The sequence below is a fragment of the Dendrobium catenatum genome, unplaced genomic scaffold (assembly GCF_001605985.2).
Source record: "Dendrobium catenatum unplaced genomic scaffold, ASM160598v2 fragScaff_scaffold_639, whole genome shotgun sequence".
In the NCBI taxonomy this organism is placed as follows: domain Eukaryota; kingdom Viridiplantae; phylum Streptophyta; class Magnoliopsida; order Asparagales; family Orchidaceae; genus Dendrobium; species Dendrobium catenatum.
In genome coordinates this window covers 69,769-83,569 of record NW_021319101.1, presented here as the reverse complement: position 1 = coordinate 83,569, position 13,801 = coordinate 69,769, and the positions used below count along the sequence as shown (strand labels likewise).

Genomic DNA, 13,801 nt, shown 5'->3' with positions numbered 1-13,801 from the left:
TGACTTTTCAATGTGTATTTGTGGATGATACATTGCTACACTTGATATGAGGGAATTTTTAATGGCTGATTTTACTTATGTATGACTATGTCTTACTAATCTATGAAGCACATATAGAAGTTAATGGTAGTCCTTCAAGGGATTGAAGCAAATCAAATTCATGGAGAATATGTATTCTGCACATGAACTTAATTCTAGGCATTTAGTTTTTACTTTTTTAATGTTTTTGCAAATAATAAATTGATATACTTGATACGGCTCAAGAGATGATTACCACACTAAATCTACTCAAAGTAATCAAAGTTTTTACTTGAATATTGTTGACCCCTATATATATATATATTTCACAATTAATTGAGTGCATTGAGGAAAACGAATGACAGATATGTCGCTTGTTAGAGCATCGGGACACCTCGATCGCCTTCGAAATGGCTCAAAACTTTTTCTGATCATGAAATAAATCATGTCAATGCATTCAAGATACCAAATTTATCAAGGAAGAGCCACTCATGTGTGACTAGGCCAAAGACCAATAATGAAAGTGATATTTGGTGGGCACGACACTGCATAAAATTACCCAAACGACATCCATTCATCAAACAGACTATACTGATACGATCGTACCATCAAGATGAACCCCCTGCAATTGAATTGAGTGACAACAATTGAAAACGACGGTTTACATATGTGACGATGCGCGACATTACTCGAATGTCGCCCGTTCGCAAAACGGACCTCGTCATTGGGTCCAGAATGTCATGAATATCTAGAATTGACAGTAATATTGTCAAGATTATTGGACAAGCAAATAGAACGAAATAAGCATTAGTTTCGATGTGTGATGTTGCCCAAAAATCATCCGCTCGCAAGACTGACTTCATCGTTGCATCCGAAACGTCAAAATTACATATAATAAATAGTATTATTGTCATGATTATTGGACAAGCGAAAAAGCGAAATCGGCACAAGTTTCAATGCACGACATTGCCCACACATCATCGGTTCGCAAAACGGACTTCGCCGTTGTGTTCAGAATGTCGAGAATACCTAGAAATGACAACCATATTATATACGTCCTTGCAAAAGTGAAAATGCAAAATTGGCTTGAGTTTCAAAGCGAAGGCATGCTAATCGAGGCAAAGCAAGTAAATCAAGATGCACTAATCACGAGAAATTGCACGAGAATCAATTCACATCTTTCATATTCATTTTAAAATCTTAGTTAAAATAGAATATACATACCTATAAATTATTTAAGAATAAAATTACAATTAAATAATATACCTCTTTTGTCATCTCCCTTCCTAACCCATGCAAAAATCCTGATCAAATCCCTACACAGCCGCCCTATCTTTACCAAATCCCATCCAAAACTGCTACAGCCCACATTCCAATCAAAATGAGGAATATAATATAGTAAAAATAATTAAAAAAAAAAATCCTAAACTAATTTTCTATTACTCTCATTTCCTCTCATACTTCTCTGCTCTCTCCATTCTCACGCAATAGCCATTCCTGCAGCTCTACACGCTCCTCCCACTGTATGCCTCCCCATCTCCCTATTGCTGCCAGCCAAACTATTCCCTTATTCCTCATCTCCCATCCCCCACTTGCATCTCTCAGTCCTGAGAACACCAGTCCACGTAGCAGCCTTCAGCCCTCCTTGCGGTTACCTCCTCTACCCAACCCGGCCACCATCTCCACCAAACAACCAACATCCGACCATGCTGTAGCTGCAGTCCCGAAATCCACCACCACCTCTACCATGCTAGTGCTCAAGCAAATCAGCCACCTGCCATCCTTAGTTCAATCCCCACATGCTGCTACCACCATCGTTTGCTCCGTTCCTCAGCTTCTCACATTAGACGGAATCTCCCTCACCCCACTGCAGCAGCCCCATTCCACCTTACAAGCAGCAAACAGCAGCCGCAACTCCTGAACTCCCTTCCTATTCTCTCACCTGCAGCCTCACAACCAAACACCACTACCTACAAAAGCCCATTAATCCACTGTGCAGCCCACCTACAGCCCAACAAAGCCACTAAACCCATCTTCCTTACCTCCAAAACAGCAGCTGACTACACATCTTCTCCACTACTACACAGCAGCTTCCTCTAAACTGAAACCGAATTCCACCTTCCTCCTTACTTATCTGTTGAGCCCAAATCAGCCCTCTCCCTTAACCAGCAAACCACATCTCCACCTTACATTTCCCTGACTTAACTAGCAAGCCCCTATACCTCACCCAGCTCGACCAGAGCCCAAGCCTGCACCCAACGGCCCATCTCCTCTACAGCCCAAACTGCACTTCTCTGCTATACCTAACCACTTTCCTCTTCACCTCACAACAACCATTATTCCAACGTACACCCAAACAGCCCACCTACACCCCACTACAAACTATCACTTGCAGCTCATTTCTGTTCACCTGCATACCTCAACAATCAGCTCACTACAATCTATCACTTGCAGCCCATTTCTCCTCACTTGCATATCTCAACAATCAGCCCACTACAAACCCAACAGCAGCTTTCTTCCACCACTACAACTAAACTCCAATATCCCACTTCAACCACTGTTCAACAGCCACTCCTCTAATCCACAACGCAAATCCCACTCACAGAACCCAAGAGCAATAGCCCGCAGCAGCCCATCTTCTCCCACAATTTTTATGCAGATTTCCCATTGGAAAGTATCGTAGATGGTCAAATTATGACCTACTAGCCTCTTAATGTCTAACACATAGCCACTTCTCTATGACACATCCATGAGAACCTATGAATACCTACTTCACCATGTCTACCTTTTAAGGGATTACAAATGGTGACTCCTTTCTTTGTTCTTCATAGAATGGAGGTGGAAAGTGAAAATAAAAGAAACGAAAAACTATCAAAGCTCCTTATGACCTGTGGCTCCTATAATCTATAGCAAAGAAAAAACTTTTGGCTCTAAAATCCCAGCTTATTATAAGGCTAGTGAGCAGGAGAGAAATTAAGCTGAGCCTAAATACTTCAAGAAAATTCTTCTCTATTAAATTTATTTTTTCATTAGCTCCTCCTTTGCTTCATGCTCTCTTCTCTCTTTTTTCTTCTTCTCTCTCTATAAACTTTATTTTTCCATTAGCTCTTCCTTTGCTTCATGCTCTCATCTCTCTTTTTTCTTCTCTTTTTTCATAACCCCTAACCTTTGAAATGGTTTTGCAAGTCAAAACCATATACAACTCTCTAAGGAGCCTCAGCTTGAATAAAAACAAAAAATGAACACACTATGCAAGCATAATAGGATACAAAATTTAAAAGTTCAATTTGATAGAATGCTTCAATGCACACAGCTCGAGTAACAACTCGGCTGATTATTAAAAACAAGAACTACGTATATCATCGCACACAACTAAACCAACAACTTCGCCGATTGTTAAAAGCAAGGAGTTAGAAACTATTTTCAAAGCTATGGCAATAATAGAACATAAACTTCTCTAAAATGCATGGATCTATCATCATACAAGTATCCTGCCAGATGATTGAAAAATATTCAACTAGAAGTGCCAGAAACATTAACTAAAATGGGTTTAACATAAATTTAAAAAAAAATGATGTGAGCAAATAATTGGTGTCTATTAACTAGAAAGTAATCATGAACAAAGTATAAACATTACAATCTACAAGAACAAATGGGTAAAAAAGGAAGCTATGCTTTATGAAGAAATAGCAGTGCTAGAAATTAACAAAATCATTCTTCAACCACGCCAAGAAGATATGTATATTCATTAAAAGGATGCAAGTATACAGAAATATGAGTGCAAACAATTCCAAAAAAAAAAGTTTAGGAGTGAAGCAGCGCTAGATCTTCACATGAACATGAAATGAAGGAATAGTACAATTCAAGTGAACATAAAATAAGAAGCATATAGAAAAAGATCAATGACAGTTCTTATTCAACACAGCGTCATTTCACAAACTAGTAAATACGCTTTTTTTTTTTTTTTAATCCAATCCTTTGGTAAGGATGTAGTAAATACGCTATGTTATAAGACTGCATAATCTCCACATGCATTTTCATACAATAAAAGTTTGAAAGATTTTAACCTCATACATAGGAAAGCAACTTGAAGTAGATAACGATATAAATAGAGAGTGACAACATAGCCAAGATATGCTGCCAGAATAACAGAGCTGATGCTTCCTTTACAGCATAACCCCTCAAGCTTGAAATTGCTCCCAACAAGATAGCACTCGGCATTGTATACTGCAACAAAAGAACAAATCTGTACATCTGACCTTCTTGGAGCAAAAGATGTAATCTATCTGCCAAAGCCACTACCCCTATTCCAATAAATGGCAAAATCAAAAGCCTTGCAATAATGATACCAACTGTAGTTCTGATGCCAAGAGACGAATCATTTGGTCCTTCTGCAAGTATACCTCCAAGAATTAGCATCACTGAAGGAACAACTGCCCCTGCTAAGATCTCAAGACTGTCAGTAAAAAATGACAGTGGAGCATCACTCCCAAATACAAAATCCCTAAACGCAGGAACCATCCCAACAATAATTGCCAGTAGAGATGCTATTGTAGGTGGCTGAAGAATATGCCGGATAGGAGTCTCTTCAGCAACAATTCTCATTCTCCGAACCACCTTCGGCTCTGCCAAGCACCTTATAGACTTTGGACTGCTCGGAGCAAGTACACCTCCCTCTTCGTTTAGATCAATATCAGGGAAGGTATTTTGTGATGACCCTGAGATGCTAGCGAAAACCCTTGCAATAAAAGGAGTCTTTGAATGCACTGTTTCCTTCTCCTGCATGCCAGGCCACTCAGCTTCTTGGAGCAGAGGCCTGCTGATATTACTGATAGCAAGCTCTTCCTCAATCTCATTTTCCTCTGCAACGATCTCATAATATGCCATAGGGGGCTCCATCATATGGTATACCAAGGTATACACAAGAATTACTGCAACCCATTGGGCGAAAGAGACATACGCAATGCCTGTCCGACTACAATTAGGGCCAAAGGGGTGATTTGTGCTGTGGCATACCGATCCAATAATAGCAATGGGCAGATTTCCCGTGTTGCCAAAGCCAGTCATGATCACCGTCAACCTAAAGAACTGAGGTGGAGGTCGGCAAATGACCGCCACGACATATCCAAGAATACAGCCAATCGCCGTGCTTATGAGCACGTTGACTGGCACAAACCACCACTGAAGGGCCTCTTCCAAGGTAATGGATTCGCCAAGGTGTACAAATATGAGACAAGGGAGGAAGAGAGCGAAGACAAGCTTACTTAGAAGCTTGAAAGTGGCACGGGGAACAATCTGGATTTTGGGGTGCGCAAGTATGAGGCCAATGACAGTAAGGGTTAAAAGCTTCATAAGCGGCACCACAGCAGAAAGCCAGTTCTGATTCCCTTGCTCTATTCTGCTGTCCATAGAGGAAAATCTCCCTAACTCCGATGCAAGCTCAAATCTGAAAAACAGCAAACATAAGTTGTCGCATAAATTCCAACAGGATTCAGCGTTATCGACAATTTTTGCCAATAAATCTGTTCAAAATTGAAAAACAACAAGTACCAATCTTAAGAATTTGTTTTAGTAATCCTGCATAGCAACAAAATAGAAATCATAAATCAAAGAAAGAAACAAAATCACCAAGATACTTGACGAAAAGAGGAAGAAAAACAAGTTCGCCGAAAGTAGGGTTTCAGATAGTAACCAGAACAATAGGTTGCGGAGAGAGAGAGACAGAGCGCGAAGGGGAGGTCCTAATTCTTTTTACTCGAGACAATCACGGAATTGAGATGAGATGGCAGATCAAGGAGGCAGAGTTGAATCAGAATACAATCAATAAAAAATCTTTAAGAAAATTAATTAGTTACGAACAGATTCATCAATCACCGCCACAAAAGTCACCGCATTTCTATGCTGCATGTGCGGGCCAGCACCCTGTTGGCGGCGCGACGATTGACCGGTTAGCATATTATATACATAATTAAATGGCGGTGACTTCACCGAGACTTACTTAACGGTGACTCTAGGAAGGGAGGTCCACGTCTCGAGCTGCATTCGTACTTATAAAAAAATAATTTCCTCAAAAATAAAACATCTCAGCTCATCTAAATTAAAATAATCTTTTTTATTTTTTTTTAGAAAATGAGGACAAAAAGCTCATATATTACTATGTAAAAATGGATTACAAGTAAATTATAATAAAAAAGTTAAACCTCAAACAAAATGAAGAGAAATAACCAAAAACCTATACCCCTATAGAGACAAAAGGAATTACAATCTGTAAGCGGCAAAAAAAAAGGAGCTGCCATCCAAAAAGAGATGTGTAAACATCAAAATTAGACTCAGACTGCTAATCGCGCAAACCGACAGAATAACCAGCAACACCGAATAGAAATCTCCTGGTTGCCCAAAAGGTCCTTCAAGGAGAAGATTAGCAGCTACATCATCGTCCTTCTACGAAAACCTCCAAAAGAATCAGTCCAAGGTTGCTAAAAGACAGTCGTCCAAGGAACTGAAAATACGAGACCATCAACAAATGCCAAGAGAGAGTTTCAGCCAGTAGAGAGATCCAGCAAAAGATCAACTCAAAGAGTCCGTCTAGAAGAGCAATTCAACCCGCACAGTGCATAATAGCAAGACCACCATGACAGTAGCAAATCAAGAACCTCCAAACAGCAATGCCGCATCCAAACAACCAGTCGAGTGGCCAAAAATAACCCCCAAACATATACAAAAAAATAGAAATAGCATTAAGGCGGCCAAGGAATTCTCAGATTTTCAGAGTGCTTCCAGGTTGAGACCTTAGCCTCAACCACAGATTTTATGATAGAGCAAAGAGTGGAAGCACGTCTAAATTTAAAATTAAATCTTCTTTCGTTCTCTCCCTCTAGAGATAATAGGTAGCACAGCAAGCAGTAAGAAGAAGTAAATCTTTTTTATTATTGATCTGGTATGCCCTCTCTAAGTAGTGCAGAACTTGAGTGAGCCGTAGTTTTAAAAGAAAATCTCCCAGATCTGGAATCAAGTTATGTAAAACTGAGAAGGCATAGTCACATTCAAAAAGGAGGTGATAGTTAGTCGTATCGTGAGAAGAGCATAAAAAACAGATGGAAGGCACTGCAATGGTCCTCTTAATAAGCTCCTCTGCCGTTTTAAGGCCACCATTAAGAGCAATCCAAGTGTAAATTGAGTATTTAAGGGCATGTTGTTTGTGCCACACATAATTATGCCAATCAACAGTGGCCTCTTACCTATAAAAAAATTTATAAAAGAAGAGAAACAAGACTTTTCCCTATCTTTCTAAAGTATAGTGCTTTTAGAATCAGAAGTGATGCCAATATGAGCCAGAGCTAGGTTCAAATCCTCATAAACGTTACTCAGAAACAGTCATCCATCCTCCCCCAAAAAATCAGTGACCATGGCCTGCTGAGGAATTAGATTTTCCAAATAATAATTTGGAAAAGCAAATGGTAAAGACCTTCCATTGAACCATGGATCCCATAACAAAGCAATGGTACTATTAGAGTTGATTTCAAATTGAATGTTGGAAGTGATTTGCAAGGCAACCTTCACAATTTCTCTCCAAAGAGGAGAGGCTTTGCTCTGAACCTGGGTCCAAGGTGTGCCATATTTAGCATTCATGAAAGTATACTATATTTGACATTGTAAAATCTGAAAATTAGAGAGCAAAAAATTTGTAAATTAAAGGTCAAATAAATTAGGTATGCCCAGTCCACCATTCTTTTTAGGTTTGCAAGTTCTCTTCCAAGCAATGAGGTGTAGTTTTTTTTTTTTTTTTTTTGCCTCCATATCACTAAAATAGAGAAATCTAGCATGCATTCTGCTTAAACTCTTAATACAATATTTTTGAAGTATAGCCCCCCTAATCCAATAAGCAATAGTATTGCAAACCGTGTATTTTAGAAATTGAAGGTGACCCGCAAGTGATAACAGTCTAGCTTTCCAGCCAGCTAAATGGTTGGAGATGGAATGCATGAGGGGCTAGAAATTCGCTTTACATATTTTTTTGGTTGAAATAGGTATACCAATTATGTCATCTTTGCACAGAAAGAAGGCATATTAAGGGTCTCACAAACAGCCATAGGATTAGGAATGAAACTATAAATAATAAGCTGGTTCTTCTCATTATTCACCAGTAAGCCAGAGACCATAGCAAATGATTCTAAAACCTTCCTAAGAACAGCACAGTTATGCATCGATGCTTCCCCAAAAATGAGAAGATCATCAGCGTAGAGAAGGTGAGAGAGTTTCATGTCCTTCTTTTGAATCCCAATAAATCTATCCTGAGAGGAGTCATTGTCAATCATACAAGTAAAAGCATCCATCGCAATACAGAATAAATAAGGGCTAAGGGGACATCCTTGTCTAATGCTAGAAGAGGAATGGAAGTAGCCTTCCATAGCATCATCAATACAAATGGAGAAGTGAACATCTGAGATGCAAGCTTTGATCAAGTGAATAAAGATTGGAGGAAACTTTTTTGTCTCATTCTGGCCAGAATAAAATCTCTAGAGACAGAGTCAAAAGCCTTACGCATATCCTGTTTGGCACACATAATTTTCTTTTTGGCCGACTTTTTGAAATCCAAAAGAATTTCAGAAGCAAGGAGGATAATGTCAGTGGTAATAAGGTTCTTGATCTTATAAAAGACATTACAAAGAGCAATGGGCCTAAAATCTGAAATATTTGAAACATGAGCAGATTTAGGGATCAGAGCAATGGCAGTGGCCTTGACTTTAATGAGAAGATACCCCTTAGAGAAAAAGGACTTCACAGCTTTAAAAACCAAAGGGCTAGTGAAAAGCTAACTAGATTTATAAAACTCAAAATTAAACCCATCAGGATCAGGAGAGGAGTTGGAACTCCCATTGAAGATAGTAGCCTTGATTTCATCATCTGAAACCATCACAGTCAGCAAATCAGATAAATGGGAGGGAATGACAGTACCTTTAGGAATAGGGAGGGGATCACATAAAGAAGCAACAAATATTCTCATGCTCACGCAACAAATCAAGCCTACGATCCGAAGGTAAGAATTGGTGGATTCACCCAAAAATTGGACAAATATATTAAATTAATAGTATGTCTTTTCATAATTTTGGATCTCTATTCATATTTGCATGAGAACTATATGGGATGAATAGTGTTATGCTTAAGATTTATTTGGGATGACTTTATTACTGTTTTTTAAAATAATTTTTGTAAACATAATTTTTTTTGAACTAAAAATTATTTATATTAATAAACTACTTTATAAAGCATTAAAAAAGACACCATGAAGCCTTAGTTTTCTATTTTGGAGTCTCTTTCTCAAGGTAATAATAGAAACCTCGATCTTTCCACTTTGGGTTGTCCAGTTCACATTACATGCGTGAGAGAAGTTACCTTATGTATTATTTAGTGCATTAGGTTTGTATTGGATCCATTGATCTTGTGCAATGCTATCTTATCACTTTCATTGGAAGCTCACTAGCTTGCTTTACAAGTTCAACAACAACTTAACAGGTCATTATTACTTCCTACTAATGGTAGAGTGACATCATCGCCTATCACTAAATTGCGTTCAGCTAAACTGTAGTATGATATTCCAGCTTCTATGCATGCATCAACTACAATGTCCCACCCTTAAGGCTTGCTTAAAAGTTCTGATTGTTGCTTGATAGGACATAAGTATGTTGACTATATTTAGGGTGAGAAACTGGAAAAAAAAATGTTTTATGCATACACTAAGGCACAATCTCCTCAACATTTTATGCAAATTTCTACTAAGAAAATCAACAAAAAAATAAAAAACTTACAGTGGATTTTCCTCAAAACTGTGGCGTTTCACCGGTGATGGAGGCAAACTTCATGGAAGTCTAGACGGTCTTGGTAGCGGCGAGGTTTGGTGGGGCGACACTGGGCGACGGAGGCGAGCGGAGACCTAAACAAAATGGCATAATGAAATAATAAGGCAGATGGACTCGGGAGAGAAATAGGGTTTTGACCGACGATTTTTCCGATGGATAATGTGTTGGTAGTGTTTCCGTTGGTAATATTTCGTTGTGTTTAAAACGACCGGCGTCATATCCGTCGGTAAATACGTCTAAAATTTCTGACGTAAAATACATCGTATTATACAATATGCTTACAGATTACGACGTATATACCAGCGAAACCTGTGTCGGAACAGTACCGACATAATTTTCGCCGGTAACTCCGCCGTAATATTACCGTCACATAGAACACTGGTACAAATGTCATAATTTCTTTCGTATATATATCCGCCGGAAGATCCGACGGTAATCGTGCATTTTCTTGTAGTGTGTCCTAAACTCAATTCACACTGCTTGATGATCTCTGCGAATTTTTTTCTTGATTCTCCATGATATGATGATATCACTACATATGAAAATGAAGAATTTATAGAGGGTGGTGTTGGACCTTTCCTCATGGCTTGACTCCTTACTTCCATGAATTTCACAAGTTATATGGTCTTCCAACCACTAGTGTATCTAACAACAGTACTTGTTGTCACGACCCAACCCGATCGGAATGAATCTCATCGCGTCGAGTCGAAACAGATGAATCTAGGATCTAGCTTTGGAATTTGGTTTCAGACTTTCTTTCAAATAATCATACAAAAAACACAGAGCTACTATAAACTTCCAATATACTGCAATTAGTCAATCATTTTATTTCTTCTCATTTTTCAAAATAATCATGTACAATACAATGCATAGCCATAAACAGAAAGAATAGAACAGAAGAACAGAATAGCCATGACCACACAAAAATCAAAAGTACAAAAATACCTAATCTTAGATCAGACACAGAACGACTAGTCCAACACCTCCTTCCCTTTTCCAGAACTTAAAAACCATGCAGATAACAAGGATGAGCTAACAGCTCAGCAAGACTACACTAGCCAATCAAAATCTCCAGAAATTCTCATATCAAAATACGCATAAAGGCGTTAAAAACATTTGCCATACAGAATTCAGATAATCGTACAACAATCAGAATATCAGACAGAGGTCAGAGATTTACACATAACAGAAATTAAACAGAATACTTATATTCGTTCATAACAAATGAAGTAATAGAGACAGAAGAACTGAATCAAATTTATGTCACAGAATTATTCAAATCAGAATTCAAATCAATGTTAAGAATAAATTTTAGAAAACATTCAAATCACATTTCATTATAGATTTCCCTGACCCAGACAGAATCTCAAAGGATTATGGCCCCTTATGACTCCCTTCCCTAACACAGACAAAATCTCAAAGGATTCTAGCCCCTTATGCCTCCCTTTGTGCTTACAGCACTAAAACATATCAGATATACAGAATTATCAGATCAGAATTTATTTTTCAGATTCCCTGACCCTGACAGAATCTCAAAGGATTCTGGCCGCTTATGCCTCTCTTCCCTGACACAGACAGAATCTCAAAGGATTCCGTCCCCTTATAACTCCCTTCTGATATCACAACACATCAACATCAAATCATATCAGATACAGAGAAATCAGATTCGTATGAGAATATCATCCACATCGAACATCAAATCACATCATATTCAGAGAAATCATATTCGTATCAGAATATCGTCGGAGAGTATAACGACAGACAACAGAAATTCAACATAACAAAATTCACAGTTTCAGAAAATGATCAAATTACCAGAGATCGTAGAAAACATCATTTCAAGACTTTCATTGTACTGAAGTAATATTTTTCAACATCAAGATAATTTTTTATTCAATAAAAACTCTGCAGAATTCAACTACCCGGTGAAAATTTTTCATAAAATACTCAAAACGTGCAAAAACATCATCTCTAGAACATATCAAAAATTACGCGGTAAAAGTTTCGTCGATACAAAGATAAATCACTTTTAGGCTAACGGAAATGAAAATCGAAACAAGAAATCCATCAAAAAACACATTTCTAAAAATTGAGAAAGGCATAATATGCCTTACCTCAAGTCAATCAACTTTCTCAACTACGGCGACGGACAAAAACGGACTAAAGTCGCTCAAAATCCACTTTTTCTTCCTCTTCCTTCGCTTTTCTCTATCCTCCTCTTTCTCTTTCTTCAAAAATATCTTAAATCGAATATTTATCAAACAGGATCGTCTAGGACGATGCCCCAATCGACCCGGGACGATCTCTTTTGGACTCCAATCGTCCAGACGAAAATTAATTATTTTTCCTGAATGATGCTCTCAGGACAAATTTCATACGGACGAACATACTTTCGTCCTGGGACGAAGCTCTCTGTCACTAAATTTTTAACTGATCGTCCGGATGAAATCCCATTCGTCCGGACGAACCTGGAAGGAAAACAAAAGAAATTCTGGCTTTCACAATCTCCCCACCTTCAGAACAATGTCGTCCTCGACATTCCAAAAGTAAAATTGAGTCAGAATAGATTCGGATATAACTGTCTCATATCCGACTCCTTCTCCCAAGTAGCCTCTCTTGCTGTTCTATGTTTCCACTGAACCTTAACAATCGGAATCTGTTTACTTTTTAACTTTCTTATATCATAAACCAAAATCTTTTCAGGCTCTACTTTATATTGTAGATTCTCCTGAATCTCCATATCATCAACAGAAATTTTCTGTCCAGAATCAGATATCCACTTTCTTAAAGAGGATACGTGAAACATGTTATGTATATCAGACATCTGATCAGGCAATAACAACCTGTAAGCAGAAATACCAATCCTTTTGATGATCTCAAAAGGTCCGACATACCTTGGATTGAGCTTGCTTACTCTTCCAAATCTGCTAACACCTTTCATCGGACTAACTTTGACATATACAAAGTCACCAATCTGAAATTCAACAAATTTGTGCTTCCGATTGTAATACTTTTGCTGTCTATCTTGTGCAGCTTTCAATCTTTCTTTAATCAGATTAATATTCATCACAGTATCATCTACAAAAGTTAAACCCATTACTTTTCTATCTCCCACCTTAGTTAGAGTCAAAGGAGTTCTACACTTTCTGTCATATAGAGCTTCATAGGGTGCTATACCAATGCTTTACTGATAAATGTTATTGTATGCAAATTCAATCAGTGGGATATAATCTTCCCAACTGCCTCCAAAATCCAGAACACATAATCTCGAAAGATCTTCCAGTACCTGAATAGTCCTCTCAGACTGTCCATACGTCTGCTGATGAAAAGTCGTACTGAAATGCAACTTTGTACCCAATCCTTGCTGAATAACTCTCTAAAGTCTGGAAGTAAACCGTCCATCCCGATCAGATACAATCACTTTTGTCACACCATGTAATCTGATAATTTCTTTAACATAAATCTGAGCTAACTTTTCCACCTGATCCATTTGTCTAATCGAAAGAAAATGTACAGACTTCGTCAGTCGATCAATAATCACCCAAATTGCATCATGTCCTTGCCTCGATCTAGGAAAACCCATAGTAAAATCCATCGTCACCTCTTCCCACTTCCACTCAGGGATACGCAACAACTGCAAAAGACCTCCTGGTCGCTGATGCTCTACCTTCACTAACTGACAGGCTTCGCATCTCGAAACAAACTCTGCTATGTCATTTTTCATTCCAGGCCACCAAAATAATCTTTTCATATCTCCATACATCTTACCACTTTCTGGATGAATGGTATAGCCTGAATAATGAGCTTCGTGTAGAATCTCTTTCCTCAGATCTCCAAACATACGAATCCACAGCCTATTCTTAAAGAAAATAATACCAGAATCAGAAATTCGTAGTTCAGGTTTCTTACCAGATTCGATCTAATCA

General features: G+C 38.2%; 2 protein-coding genes across 4 annotated transcripts; both read right to left on the bottom strand.

Moving 5' to 3' along the window:
• Positions 1 to 3,821: 3,821 nt before the first annotated feature.
• On the bottom strand, positions 3,822 to 5,869 carry LOC110111765 (protein PIN-LIKES 2-like). Of its 3 annotated transcripts, XM_020843768.2 has the most exons (3): positions 5,711 to 5,844; positions 5,569 to 5,595; positions 3,822 to 5,464 (listed from the first exon to the last, which is right to left on the bottom strand). In XM_020843768.2, exon 3 carries the CDS (start codon positions 5,425 to 5,427, stop codon positions 4,087 to 4,089), a length of 1,341 nt encoding a protein of 446 aa, XP_020699427.1. In that variant the 5' UTR covers positions 5,428 to 5,464; positions 5,569 to 5,595; positions 5,711 to 5,844; the 3' UTR covers positions 3,822 to 4,086. The 3 variants fall into 3 exon arrangements, with proteins under 3 accessions (XP_020699427.1, XP_020699426.1, XP_020699428.1); XM_020843767.2 differs by lacking the exon at positions 5,569 to 5,595 and having other exon boundaries at positions 5,711 to 5,869; XM_020843769.2 differs by lacking the exon at positions 5,569 to 5,595 and having other exon boundaries at positions 5,647 to 5,826.
• A 6,563-nt stretch (positions 5,870 to 12,432) lies between these two features.
• Positions 12,433 to 12,972, bottom strand: LOC110111764. The gene has a single exon (XM_020843766.1). It carries the CDS (start codon positions 12,970 to 12,972, stop codon positions 12,433 to 12,435), a length of 540 nt encoding a protein of 179 aa, XP_020699425.1.
• Between the last annotated feature and the right edge of the window lie 829 nt (positions 12,973 to 13,801).

What these genes read in the sequence shown, in the direction of transcription:
- LOC110111765 (XM_020843767.2), bottom strand. Translation starts at nt 5,427, where the DNA reads ATGGACAGCAGAATAGAGCAAGGGAATCAGAACTGGCTTTCTGCTGTG.
- LOC110111764 (XM_020843766.1), bottom strand. Translation starts at nt 12,972, where the DNA reads ATGGGTTTAACTTTTGTAGATGATACTGTGATGAATATTAATCTGATT.